This window comes from Oppia nitens, unplaced genomic scaffold (assembly GCF_028296485.1).
Source record: "Oppia nitens isolate AA-2021 unplaced genomic scaffold, nextdenovo-longstitch-racon4-pilon3 scaffold1_pilon_pilon_pilon, whole genome shotgun sequence".
Lineage (NCBI taxonomy): Eukaryota > Metazoa > Arthropoda > Arachnida > Sarcoptiformes > Oppiidae > Oppia > Oppia nitens.
In genome coordinates this window covers 1,606,021-1,620,853 of record NW_026533199.1, presented here as the reverse complement: position 1 = coordinate 1,620,853, position 14,833 = coordinate 1,606,021, and the positions used below count along the sequence as shown (strand labels likewise).

The 14,833-nt window shown below is 26.6% G+C and overlaps 5 protein-coding genes across 5 annotated transcripts; all 5 read right to left on the bottom strand.

Annotated features, from left to right (window-relative positions):
- Positions 1–1,105: 1,105 nt before the first annotated feature.
- Positions 1,106–2,166, bottom strand: LOC128952577 (gastrula zinc finger protein XlCGF7.1-like). Its single transcript, XM_054297993.1, has 3 exons — positions 2,110–2,166; positions 1,244–2,038; positions 1,106–1,166 (listed from the first exon to the last, which is right to left on the bottom strand). Coding segments are annotated over exons 1-3 (837 nt in total). The 5' UTR covers positions 2,150–2,166; the 3' UTR covers positions 1,106–1,164.
- A 3,115-nt stretch (positions 2,167–5,281) lies between these two features.
- On the bottom strand, positions 5,282–6,856 carry LOC128952573 (gastrula zinc finger protein XlCGF26.1-like). The gene is made up of 2 exons (XM_054297988.1): positions 6,448–6,856; positions 5,282–6,354 (listed from the first exon to the last, which is right to left on the bottom strand). The coding sequence occupies exons 1-2, from the start codon at positions 6,788–6,790 to the stop codon at positions 5,531–5,533; spliced, it is 1,167 nt and encodes a 388-aa protein (XP_054153963.1). The 5' UTR covers positions 6,791–6,856; the 3' UTR covers positions 5,282–5,530.
- Positions 6,857–8,011: 1,155 nt separating this feature from the next.
- On the bottom strand, positions 8,012–9,346 carry LOC128952775 (uncharacterized). The gene has a single exon (XM_054298215.1). The coding sequence runs from the start codon at positions 9,344–9,346 to the stop codon at positions 8,012–8,014; it is 1,335 nt and encodes a 444-aa protein (XP_054154190.1).
- A 1,253-nt stretch (positions 9,347–10,599) lies between these two features.
- Positions 10,600–11,442, bottom strand: LOC128952774 (zinc finger protein 761-like). The gene has a single exon (XM_054298214.1). The coding sequence runs from the start codon at positions 11,440–11,442 to the stop codon at positions 10,600–10,602; it is 843 nt and encodes a 280-aa protein (XP_054154189.1).
- A 1,135-nt stretch (positions 11,443–12,577) lies between these two features.
- On the bottom strand, positions 12,578–14,065 carry LOC128952773 (zinc finger protein 567-like). Its single transcript, XM_054298213.1, has one exon. It carries the CDS (start codon positions 14,063–14,065, stop codon positions 12,578–12,580), a length of 1,488 nt encoding a protein of 495 aa, XP_054154188.1.
- Between the last annotated feature and the right edge of the window lie 768 nt (positions 14,066–14,833).

Here is a 14,833-nt window from a genome sequence, read left to right as displayed (position 1 = left end):
GTATTATTTTGTAATAAATATTTATTTACAAATGTTTATTGATTAGAAAAACCTATTATTTTTTAGTAAAATAATAATAAAAATCAATATATTATAGTAATAACACTACTAAATATACAGATTTAACATTTACAGTAACATTTGAGTTGCAAATAAAAAAATTAAAAAAATATATTAATACAAAATAAACTCAGTTTATAGATATTATTTAAGTAAAGATTTTAGCATAGTTTTTTATGACTATATTTTATTCATTTAAAATCATAAATTATTTATAATAAAAAATCAATATTTAAATATATATATATATATTGTTTATAATTTAATAATTAAATATAATTATAGGTAATAATTACTTATACTTAAATATTGTAAATTAATAATTATTTGTTATTATTATTATTACTACTACTACTCAAATAAATTATAATATTTAATCAACATTTAGCTTAATTTAAAAAGTATTAATTCAACCTTATTTTTTTCTATCTTCTTTTTAAGATATAATAATTTTTATGCTAATTTCATATAATTTATTTTTGATGATTAATTTCAATCCAAGAATTAAATATTAAGTTTAAAATTTATGTACTTTTGCCGCCATATTATATATATATGTTCCTAAAGATATAAATTTTTTAATACTAATCCATATATTTTATTTTTTTTTGAAGCTTTATTAAAATTTATAYTTTRAAAATATWATWTTTTTTATACGCCATWTRACGCACATATAATATAAAAATATAAATTATTTMTTAATTTTTATTATAATTTATAGTACAAAATAACAGTAATTAGAAATTATAGATAAATTATTAAATTATAGCTACAAAAAAAAGTTAATAAATAAACTGTAAAAATATATATTATTAATTAATTTTCTTATAGAAAAACTATTTTTATTGTTAAATTTATTATTATATTAATAATATTAGATATTATATACACTATCATTAAATATACGATATTATGTAATAGTAGAAATTATTTATGTATTAGTAAAAAAGTTAATTAAATAAAATGTAATTTATATTATTATTATTATAATTTAAAAAAAACTGATTAATAAATGTATTGCAAAAAAGTGACAAACAATTGTCTAAAACTCATTAGTCTTAACTTTCTGATGGTTGTCGACCTTCACTATCATTTAGACACCAATTCTAAACAAATAACAAAACAATAAATTTATTATTTTTTTAATTTRTAAAAAATGAATCCGTTAGAAGTGTTAACAAACATTTAAAATGTTTAAGCTTTCGGTGAATCAGTTTCTTGTGTCGACTCAATGTTTCTTTGTTTTTAAACCAATCGTCGCTGTCATCCCAGTCATCGCAGACATCTCGCCGATTGTTTAAGTGAACGGCTGTCTGATGTTTACGCATATTGTCTTTGCGTTTGAACGACTGGTTGCAGTCGTCATAATTGCATACAAATGGCCGTTCAGTCGAGTGAACATCTTTTTGGTGTCGATTGAGTGTCTGTTTGCGACTAAACGATTGATCGCAGTCATCGTAATTGCAAACAAATTGCCGATCAGTCGAGTGAATGGATAACTGGTGTTCGCGTAGTTTGTCTTTGCGTTTAAATGATTTGTCGCAGTTCTTGTAATTGCATACATGTGGCCGATTGGCTGAATGAATCAGCTTATGTTGAGTGATATGCCATTTGGACCAACTCTTGAAGTGACAACAATCGCAAGCAAAAGCTTTAGTCACATGTTTTTGTGCCAAATGATTGAGTAGTGATATGTTGTTAAAGAAACCATTTTTGCATTTATCACATCTGAATGGTCGGCATTTCAGGTGACAACTATTCATATGGTATTCAAACCAGGACTCTGTCGAAAATAATCGGTCGCATTGACCACATTTGAAACGATCGGTGCTTTTAGTTTTGACTTCAGACTCGTTTAGACGACTATTGTCGACAGTATTTGATTCATTGATTGGCATTTTCAGAGGACTCAAGACAACAACGGGTTGTCTTTTAAATGCAAGTCTTTCCAAAGCAAATTCACTATCACTTGATGTCACTGTTGAGGTAAACATATTRTTACTAAAAAACAATATAAAGTCATCATTAGATGTGAATAAAATTGTTTACCACTGTCCACATYACTAWTGTTATCCGAAATTGTCTGCATATTGTCGTTCAAATTGATTAACTCTTAGTGATTGATAGTTTCGGAGTCATTTCTTGTTTGTCACTGTCGTAGTCATCATCGGTAGTAATATCTGGAAGTTTGATCAACGCTTGTCTCAATAGTAATTTCTGTCCAATGGATATATTTGGCGGCAAAATATGCCAATCTTTGTCTATATTTATGGCCCGCAATGTGTGCACCGAATCGAAACCATTTTGGACCAGAATGTCAATCGTGTCGTCACTAATACCAGCAAAACGAGACAAATATCGGCGACAATAAGTTTTCTGTAAATACATTGTCGACTGAGACGATGACATATTATATAGTGATATACAGTAATATATATATATATATATATATATATATTGTTTGCGAAAGTAATGATATATTTTTTTAACAAAATTATCTAATATTATATATAAATTTTTTCAGAAAAAAAAGTTTATGTTTACAAATAAAAGACTAACAAACAGTTAAAGTGAAAGTTTAAATGTTTCCAAAATAAACTCATTTATTAATAATAATAATATTGAATTGAAAATAATATTAATATTAGTTCAGTATCTTATCAATCATTGAAACTTAATATGTTTGCTGTATATCAAACATTATATTATATCATAATTTTAATATGTTTAACATATAAATTTATTAGCTTATGCAGCATAAAATATGCTTAAAATTGAAAAAAAAATTAATAGTAGTAGTAAAGTAAACAATAATTTTAGAGTAATTAACAAATATTTTCCTAACATTTAATACAAATTAAATAGTTTTTAGATATTCACGAATTCCTGAAAGGAATACGTATATGCATTCTAAAAGTCTGTCCGTCTGTCTGTCTGTCCGTCTGTCTGTCCGTCTGTCTGTCCGTCTGTCTGTCTGTCTGTCCGTCTGTCTGTCCGTCTGTCTGTCCCACATAGATTAGTGGTTCGAATCCAGACTCTGCTACAAATTTTTTTTTGATTTTTTTTGATTTTATTTTTTTATAAAGCATAAAAATGAGCTATGGGATAAGTATTGAAATTTTGATATTTCATCAGGAACATAGAGAAAATGGCGTCTAAAAATTAAAAAAATTTTTGTTTTTGTTTTTTTCACGAATTCCTGAAAGGAATACGTATATGCATTCTAAAAGTCTGTCCGTCTGTCCGTCTGTCCGTCTGTCTGTCTGTCCCACGAGGACATAGGTTCGAATCCAGGCTCAGCTACAAAATTTTTTTTGATTTTTTTTGGTTTTTTTCTTTTTTAAGTTAAGGAGATCGTATGAGAATGCTTTTGAAGCATTCTCAACTTGTTTTTTTATTTTTTAAAATTTTTTTTCCTTTTTAAGTTAAGGAATTCGTGTGGAAATGCTTTTAAAGCATTCTCAGCTGGTTTTTTTATTGATTAAACCCATAATTTAGTCGCCAAAGTTAATGATAGCACTGACCATTAAATTTCACTATTTTATACTATTAAACAATTAATTGTTAGTAATTTAAATACAATAGTAGTTATTAATAAATAAAATGCATATAAATATGAAGATCAAGTCTATTGAAAGAAGTTTATTGTGAAGACAAAAGTCGTCCGTCAAAGATATTGATCCTAAGATTACTTTTGATTGAATATTTAAGTCAAATATAATTTTTTTTATATTTATTACATTTATATTAAATCAATTTTTCGTTTTTATGTAAATCAACTAACAGTTTGTTGAAACAAATTTTTTTTTATAATTAATAAACAATTTTTTATAATTAATTTAAATATTTAATATTATCGGTTGGTCTCTAATATTTTACTACCGAATTAAAGTTTGGAAATTCAAAAAAAACAAAAATTATATAATAATAAACATTTTTGAATAAATATTTAGTAATTTTAATTATTTACGCTTTTGATCTATAATCTGAAGCATCTTTTTTTTATCTTTAAGATTAATTCGTCGCCGATGACTGGCTAATGGACTTTGCGGACGAATTGCTGATGGATTTTGCAGAGGAATGGCTGGTAGTCTTAGCAGAGAAAGGACTGATGGACTTAGCAGAGGAATGACTGGTCGACTTTGCAGAGGAAGGACTGGTCGACTTTGCAGAGGAATGACTGGTCGACTTTGCAGATGAATGGCTGATAAACTTTGCAGATGACTGTCTGCTAATGGACTTAGCGGATGAGGCAATGACTTTGACGGCGATCTAATGGGTGGATCCGAACCTCTCTCACTGTTGTCCATACATTGAGAAAATGGTCTAAAAATTTCTGAATTGCGTTCTTTGCGTTTATTGCGTTCATTTCCACTGTTCACTGATTGTTGTCTTTTCCTTGATTTAGTCATTGTTTCATCCATTGGACGATCACTTGTGTCACTCATTTGCATGAGTCTACGAGATCTGTTAGGTCCAGCATTTGTCAGTCGCGATGGTCGTGAAGAAGGCCTTCGCTTCATTGGATTTGTCTGATACGACCGTATATTCTTCGTATTCAAATAACCTCTTCTTTTCATTTTTGTTTTGTTTTCTCTTTAATTACAACTTTTGATTCTTCAACTGTTTGATAATAAAACTGATTTTGATTTATAATTTTTAAAAATAGTTTTGAGAAAATACTAAACTATTTTAATCTAATTACGTTAATTAAGTCAATTAAATACTGTAATATTCATCAAATTTTGATTACATAAATCAATTATAATTTATAACATGCCCGACAATAAAAAACATATATGTAGTAAACTATGAAAAAATGTATATACAGTATATACCGGTATATAAAGTTAATTTTATTTAAACTTGTACATTTTAAACTTTACAGTTTACGCTTTAAAGTATCCTGGTTAAAGTTGTGTTAAAGTTTAATCTATGATATTATTAAATGTGTGTGTGTGTGTGTGTGTGTGTGTGTGTGTGTGTGTGTGTGTGTGTGTGTGTGTGTGTGTGTGTGTGTGTGTGTGTGTGTGTGTGTGTGTGTGTGTGTGTGTGTGTGTGTGTGTGTGTGTGTGTGTGTATGTATGTRTGTATGTAAGTTTGTGTCACCTTATAACTAATATTTAGACTAATAAGTATTTAGAAAAAACAAAACAATTTTATATTATAATTATTTTTTAAAATTTTCATTTAATATTTTTTTTWWAAACTTTTTTCTCAGTATTCAAAATTATTTGTTTAAAACTAAAACTAATTATTTTTTAAATCATAGCATATATGTGATGAACAGTTGGTTAAGTGATGGACCGATACTTTGTTGTCGGGGATTAAGTTATTAGTCAAAGAATCGGATCCTTATTTATAATATTTCTCTTTCTTCTAAATCAATCAAACAGTCATTTTATTGTTGTTTGTTTCGGTACTTTCATTGGACAATACGATTATATTATTTTTAAAAAATCAGTGAGTTTTACAAACATTTTTTAGATATTTTAAAAAAATTGTAGTAATTTTTGTGAACACGTTTCTGGTGTTCAGTCATTGCGTCTTTGCGTTTGAAAGATTTGATACAGTTTTCAAAGTTGCAAACAAATGGCCGATCAGTCGAGTGAATCACTTTCTGGTGTTCAGTCAATGAATATTTGCGTTTAAACGACTTATCGCAGTCATCATAATTGCAAACAAACGGCCGATCAGTCGAGTGAACCACTTTCTGGTGTCGATTCAGTGTTAGTTTGTTTTTGAACAATTTGTTGCAGTCATCATAATTGCAGACAATTCGCCGATTAGTCGAGTGAACAGTTGACTGATGTCCACTCAGAGTGTCTTTACGTTTGAATGATTGATTGCAGTTCTTGTAATTGCAGACAAACGGCCTATTGTTTGAGTGAATSAGTTTATGCTGAAACAGTAGCCATTTAGTACAGGTCTTGAAATGGCATTTATCGCAAGCAAACGATTTAATTTGATGTTTTTGTGCCAAATGATTGAGTAGTGATATGTTGGCGAAGAAACCTTTTGCACATTTATAACATCTGAATGGTTGACATTTCAAGTGACGTCTATTTACATGAATTTCAAGATTTCTCGCCGAAGAGAAATACCGATTGCATTCAACACATTTGAATGAATCGTTGTTTTTAGTTTCGACTTCAGACCAATTTTCATGACCAATATTATCGGCGACCGAAGTATTTGATTCATTTATCGGCATTTTTAGCTGACTTACGACAACAACGGGTTGTGTTTGCAATGCAAGTCTTTTCAACTCTAATTCACTGTCCATTGATTTTACTGTTGACGACATTATAACATATTATAACAATAAGTACAACAACAACAACAACAACAACAACAACATAAAAAATATGATAACAAATTGATTACCACTGTCCACATCAAACTCGTTATACGGGTTASTATAGTCATCGGAAACTCTATCATCTATATTKTCGTCCGAATTGATGAGAYCATTATAGTCATCATCGGTAATATCTGCGAGTTTGGCCAATGCCTGTCTTAATAGTAATTTCTGACCAAACGATATTTGTTTTGGCATAAGATGCCAGTCTGTGTCCATATCGATGGCCCGCAATGTGTGCACTGAGTCTAAGCCATTGCGGACCATAATGTCAATCGTATCGGTACTGATACCGACAAATCGAGACAAATATCGGTAACAAAATGTTTGCCTCAAATAATTAATTGTAGGCGACAATGACAGCGACATCGATGACCTGATTCAGTGRTTATTGTGGGTCTGATAGTAATAATATGTTTATAACAATCAAATTGGTAACAATCAGWGCTAATAAAATTAGATACAAWAATACACTTTTAGTAAGTTTTCTTTTAAAATATTTAATATATAATTATTACAWAATTTCTAGATTTACAAAATTTATTAACAAACAGGTAATGAATGTCTAAAACTTATAGACAAAAAAAGTTTTTGTGACTTTGTTTCAATGTTTTTATATACTGTACATAAAAATCATATTATAATTTAAATATCTCTTATAAATTTTGTTTGAAATTTAATGTTTTTTTACGGTAATTAAATTAATAATAATAACTGAAAAAATATGTTTACTGTATAATATCATCTAAATGTTTAGGAAATAAATATGTTTTATATTGAAATTTTTTTAAACATATAATAATTATTAACAAATATTTGTAATAAGAAACTTWATACCTTTTTACCATATTTTGCATATACTAAATTATATTATAATATTATTACATTTATTATCCATTAATTAATTTTAAAAACATATTTATGATTTCAATTTATACTTTAGACTCTTTAGTTAATATTGATCAGTAGATACACTATTAAGCAATTAATGGTAACACAAATTAAAAAAATTATATTTATTTTAGTTTTTATGTATTAATGGGCTATAAAAAATATATTGTTGAAATTTTATACTTTAAAAATGTTATATATATATATATATATATATATTATAAACAATAGATTAATACTGTAATACATTCAAAAATATTTAAAAATAAAATTAAATGCAAATATTATGTCCTGTAATCAATAGTTGTTATTTAAATCATTTAAAAATATAATTCAATTTATAATTAGATTTGAAAAATTATTATTATTATTAAATTGCTCAAAAACCAGATAGTTTGTACACTTATAGTCTATAAGTTATAGATGTATAAAAAAAGTCAATGATTTATTATCCAATTTTTTTCAAAACAAAAAAAACAGATGAGTTATTAATAATKTAATGATTAAATTGACTAACTTTATTATTAAACAAAAAAAATATAGAAAAAATTATATATAAAAACTATTCTCTAYTWAAAACTTTAAAAATAGATAAAACAATTAAAAAAATTCATTYAATTATGTAGTAATAAATTTCAGTAATTTATTCTATAATAGTTATAAAATTATTACAATATTATTATTATTATATTAATTATTTTAAGCATTAGTCGCTAAAATACTATAAGCGTTAGCTGTTTTCTGGCCTTCAATAGCCACATAGACTTTACCGTTAGTATGGACGGGTATGTTAATATTGTCAGTAAATTGGCCGTCTAAATGTGCCGACGATGGATGTATAGTACTGTATGCATAATAACCAATTAGTTTGCCAGTAGTTGTCTGTASGGATAGGCTRATRCCGTTACCAGTTGTCGGTAAATCCAATTCATAGTATCGTTTTTCCGCTTTAATACTCGTATCGTAAAAAATATCGCCAATTTTCAATAACAAYGGTTCAGCGCAAACAGCTTTTTTGAAATCATATAAAAAGCTAAGCATTGAACTGAATTTTGTTAATTGTTTGACATTTTCCGGTAAATTGTAGGCTATTTCAATCAGTTCGGTAACTTTAACACCAGAGCCGACACCCCAGACCCAACTTCTGATATTTTCTGTCTGAGCATTGCCTACAGCCGGCTGAACACCGGGCGGATAGTTAGACTCGCCGTCWGTCAACACAAACATTGTCTTATAGGGAAAAGTTTTCGACGCCTTCATAATGTCGACGGTTCGCTGAATACCGTCCCGAGTGTTGGTCATACCTCTCGGATGTATTAGATTTTTTATTTTYTCCAATCTCTTTGATTTATCTGATTCTTGAAAATCAAATACCGTTTCAACAGTAGTTGAAAATACTACTAAACAAAATTGACCGTTTTGTGAACTAAGTTTTTCGGTAACCTTATAGAGAAACTCTTTAGCCATTTCAAAATCGTTGGGATAAATACTATTGGATCCGTCCAATACATAACATAGATTAATATGTGGCGTACATTCAAATAGATCTTCAATTTTGTAGACATCCCGGACAAATTGTTGAACATCATCGACAGTAGCAYCGGTTGAATAATGTTGTTTCCAATACTGAGCCTGGTCCTCTACTGTTTCGGGTATAGGCTGTCCGGTTAAATTCAAAAACATTTTAGCAGCCAATGCCGCGTACATTGGTTTTTGCATATCGTCTAAATCCATTGATTGCCAATCGATATCATATTTATCGGCCAATTCATAGTAAATCTTAAACAATTCCGGATGTTTGACAATGTCTTGTGTTTCATCAAATTTTTCCTCATCTATTGACCATATATTTTGCTGATCAGTGTTTTTCWTGCTATTATTATTRTTAGCAAATGTATGTGCATTTTGACCGAAATTACTTTCAACTAATGCCAGTCTAAATAGAAAACCTAAGTCATCGGCAAACAATTTGATCTGGTTCACTTTGCCAATACTAGCATCCACTACATCCTGGCCAATTGATCCGGGTACCATGGTTAAATCTAATGGATCACAATATGTTATACTTATATAAAATAAATTGATAAATATTATTAGCAAAAATAATGAATTCATTTTTTTTTTAATTATTTTTTTTGTAATATAATTTTATTTTTCTATTTAAAGTATCTATAATAGACTAATTATTTGAATGATTTAATTGAATCATTCATAAATTGAATCATTTAAATGATGTTTGAAATTAATTATAATAAAAGTTTATATATATATATTCWAAACAATAGTGATCTGAYCTTTGCATTCAATTAACATATAATAAACTTATWATTAATTAATAAAAATTTTATTTGTTWTTATTATAACAWACATAAAATAATAAATATATATATATATTTATAACTTAAATCTATTAAATTATCAAATTTTATTYTTTCGTCTATAATAATAAAAACTTATCAATTTTTTTAATGAAATAAAAAATTAATATAAGATAAATATTGATTACAACATTTTATATAATAGTATTATTGCTATCTATAAAAATTTATTATTTTATGTATTTTAGTCACAAAAAAATATTATATTATATTAAAAACTTTTAGTCTATATTATTATTATTATTATTATTACTGACTTTTATTATAAAGTATTTCGTTATCACTATTTATTTAATTCGGCTGTTATTTCAAAAGAAATTGAGTTTTTATTATATAAAAATAAAATTAAAAGTGAAATTATTAAATATATTATTAAAATTAAACAACTATAAAAATTTTTAGATAAAAACATTTATTATTATTAATAATAAGATAAATTGCAAAACTTTGTACTAATTTTGCATTTCATTGTTTTTGAAAAAATATTGTACAATAATAATTTAATAATTAATTTAGTAGTAAACACTAAAAAAATCTTTAAATTTATATAAAATATATTATTATTTTATAAATAMTATTTCAGTAATAGATTTTTATTATTTTATATATTACTTTATTTTATTTTGATAATTATAATAAAAAACTGTTTATTATTTTTAGTAAAAATTTATATTATAAAATGCGAAATTATCTATGTATCAAAATKTTGCAATTTAACTTATTAACTATAAATAAATATTATAAATTTAATTATTTTAAGTTTTTATATTTTAATTAATATAAATTTTATGAGTAAGTTTGTATGATTAAGTTTTATTGACTTTTTAAAAAATTTAATTTTAAATATTTCATTATTAAAATTTAATTGTGTAAAATAAAATGCAATTACCATACAAATAATTTTAATTATTAAATATTTAATGTTTTGTCAACTATTTTGTGAATCTGTTTGTGATGTACTGACAAATTTTGTTTGTATTTGTAAGACTTGTTGCAGTTATCGTAATTGCAGACAAATGGCCGACGGGTTGAGTGTTTGACTTTATGTTGAATAAGTAGACCTTTAGACCGTCCCTTGAAATTGCATTCATTGCAAGCAAACGGTTTGATTAAATGTTTTTCGGCCAAATGATTCAGTAGTGATAAGTTGGTTAAGAATCCTTTTCGGCATTTATTACATCTGAATGGACGACATTTCAGATGACAACTATTCACATGAATTTCAAGTTTCAATTCCGATGATAAATACCGATCGCATTCAACACATTTGAAACAATCGTTGTTTTTAGTTTCGACTTCAGACCCATTTAGACGACTATTACTGATAGTCTTTGATTTATTGTTTGGCATTTTTAGCCGATTTATGACTACAACGGGTTGTATTTGTAATGCAAGTCTTTTCAATTCAAATTCATTGATAATTGACGGAAATGTTAAGTCATCATTGATTTGATACAATTGATTATCACTGTCCACTTCATTATCGCTATACAACATATCATTGTTATCCGAAACTGTGTCCATATTATTGTCCAAATTGATAAAAACCTGACTGTTAGGAACCAGAGGTTTTGGTGTAATTATTTGTTTGCTATCCTCTAAGTCATCATCAGTAATATCTTGCAGTTTGGTTAATGCCTGTCGTAATAATAATTTCTGACCAATAGATATCTGTGTCGGCAACAGATGCCAATCTTCGTCTATATTTATGGCCCGCAATGTATGCACCGAATCGAAACCATTTCGCAACATAATGTCAATCGTGTCGGCAGTGATACCAACAAATTGTGACAAATATCGGTAACAAAAAGTTTGCCACAAATACGGCGACATCAATGATAAGTTATTCAATGATATTATGGGTCTTTATAAGTGATGAYTAGTGATTAGCAATTAAATTGGTAACAATATGTGCACACAAACAAATAAACAAAAAAGTTATATTATAAATAACATTAAATAAAATTTTATCAAAAAAAAAATATTTAAATATTCAATAATAATAAATATTCAACACATATTTAAACAAAAATAACTAACAAATACACATGTATATAACAATGTATCATTAAAACCTGTAATAAAATTAACTATATTTATATATATATATATATATATACAGTATTATAGGATTTTCACTACATTCAAGGTATTATCCATTAAATACTTGTATTAATAGATTTATTTTTAAAAGTTTTAATTCTATTTATAGACACTGATAATACAATATATAATATTTCATACCTGTGCTAATGTAATGTATTTTTAGGTATAATTATAATAAACATTTACATTCAAATCAAATTTATTCAAATYTATTAAATCCTTAATCCGTGTACTTTAACTAAAATCACATTTCAAACAAATAAAAAACAATATATATATATATATTTGTATATATTCTAGTATTACCTCCTATTGTAACACAAACCAAACATTTTTTATCGCATAATATTTGTTGAAAAAACACACACACAATAGTATTTTTAATAATGTATTAATAAATTATACAGTATATTGAGTGATACTTTTACTAAAAAGTATTATTAAATTTATTTAATTATCATATAAATTTATTTACCGTTATATTTATTTTTAAAAATAATTTGATTGTAATATAAAAAATATTTTTTTTAAAAAAGTCAGTTAAAAATCAGTTAAAATTGAACTGCAATTATTGGATAACGATTTTATAATCAATTGATTGCACTGAGAATATACAACAAACAAATGACAATATATTTTTAAAAAATCAGTGATATAGACAATTGATACTACAATTTATTACAATTACAAATGTTATTATAATTTAAATAAAAATCAAAACTATAAGTCAATCAGTAATTTGTGTGCAAACATTTGGACGACAACTTCAACTATCGGCTAACTATTGGTGAATCTGTTTCCTGTGTTCAACCAATTGTTGTTTGAATTTATAGGATTTATCGCAGTTATTGTAATTGCATACAAACGGTCGATCAGATGAGTGATGAACACATTTCTGGTGTCCGATTAGAGTTTGTTTTTCTTTGAACGATTTGTCGCAGCCTTTGTATTGGCAAACAAATGGCCAATCAGTTGACTGATCCTCTTTCTGATGTCTAATTAGTTTTTCTTTTTGCTTAAATATCCGATTAGTCGAGTGAACCGTTTTCTGATGATAACGCAAATACTCTTTGGTTTTGTACGACTGATTGCATTCATCGTAAGTGCATATAAATTGTCTGTCAGTCGAGTGAATATATTTTAGGTGATAAAGCATATAATATTTGCGTTTAAACGATTTGTTGCAGTCGTCGTAATTGCAGACAAATGGTCTATCGGAAGAGTGGACATGTTTTTGGTGTTCATTAATATCTCCTCTGCGTTTAAACGATTTGTTGCAGTCATCGTAATTGCAAACAAATGGCCGATCAGTCGAGTGAACATTTTTGAGATGTCGACGCATTATATATTTATTTTTGAACGATTGATTACAGTCTTTGTAATGGCAGATAACTCGCCCATCAGTTGCAATAATCTTTTGATGACAAAATTGTTTACCACTGTCTGCCACAACATCTTTATATGACTTCTTATGCAAATTCATTTTCTCCTTTAAATTGATGATACGTTTAGATCGTCTGTTAGCTACCGATTGTTTTACAGTAATCTCTTGTTTGTCATTATTGCCAAAGTCATCATCGATGACATCTGCGAGTTTAGCCAACGCCTGTCGATGAAAGTCATTATTTGATAACATCGTTAGGTTACCATTGATGTGACCATCAAATTGATTATCACTTTCCAAATCATTATAGTTATACGGCTTATCATTTCTATCAGAAACTGTGTCCATCTTGTCGTTCAAATTGGTCAACAGTTTAGACCGACTTTTAGATACCGATTGTTTCGCATTAATCTCTTTTTCGATATTATCGATGATATGAATCTCTTTCTTATGGCAACGGAGTAGTCGTTTAGTATTAAGCGATTGATTACAGTGTTTGTCATTTGAGACAAATTGCTGATCACTTGCATCTATCGTCTGCTGAAGTAATTGTTGACAACTATTTGACTCAATTTCTTTACACGACTTCCTATTGTTATCCAAAACTGTGTCCGTCCTGTTGTTAGCTACCGATCGTCTCGCAGTTATTTCTTGTTTGTTACCGTCGTAGTCATCGTCGGTAATATCTGATAGTGTGGCCAATGCTTGTCGTAATAGTAATTTCTGACCAATCGATATCTGTGTCGGCAATCGATGCCAGTCTTCGTCCATATTTATGGCCCGCAATGTGTTCACCGAATCGATACCATTTTCGACGAGAATGTCAATTGTTTGGGCAGTGATACCAACAAAACTAGACAAATATCGGTGATAATCGGTAGTCATGACCAGTAATAATGGGTTTTTTTTGTTGTTGAAAGTAATGATATATTAGTGAATATATTAAATAAAATAATTAATGATTTAAAAAAACATAACAAAAAAAATGTTTAATCCGTTAAAACATTGCATTAAAAACATCACATTTCAGTTGAAATTGTTTTTAAAAAAAAAATAATTAGTTTACAGTTTGTTGAATATATTATTAAAATATTATAAATTACTGTAAATTTATATATAATGTTGTATTTAATTTAATATAAAATAATTTTTTTTAAAACTATTAATATATACTAACTGTAAATAATAAGTAATTTTTATGTAAATTTTTACAATAATTTCAATAAACTCTTTTAATTAATGTTATCCGATCTATAATTAGTTGTTTTTTTTTGTAATTAAAACATTTTAATTATCATTTAAAGATAACAAATGTTTATTTTAAGCTAAAAATAACATTTTATTAAAATTCGTATAAATATATCTTAAATTATTATTATTATTTATGCAAAAATTTGTAATGTATTACTAATTAATGATCAAAAAAAAAACAAAAATTAAAACCTAAAGCTTTCAAAAYAATTATAAACAATAATAATGAAACTAATTTTAGTAATAATTTATTAACTTTTCAATTGTTTTCCAATAACTTAATTAATTGTTTTTGTAATTAAAAGATTTAATATTATATAAAGAAATACACAATATRTTTAATTMGTTTATTAATAAATTAATAGTAAAAAYTTATTTAGACTATAATTTTATAGTTTATGT

Bases quoted from the DNA above. Each gene is read 5' to 3' on its own strand.
- LOC128952774 (XM_054298214.1), bottom strand. From the start codon at position 11,442: ATGTTGCGAAATGGTTTCGATTCGGTGCATACATTGCGGGCCATAAAT.
- LOC128952773 (XM_054298213.1), bottom strand. From the start codon at position 14,065: ATGACTACCGATTATCACCGATATTTGTCTAGTTTTGTTGGTATCACT.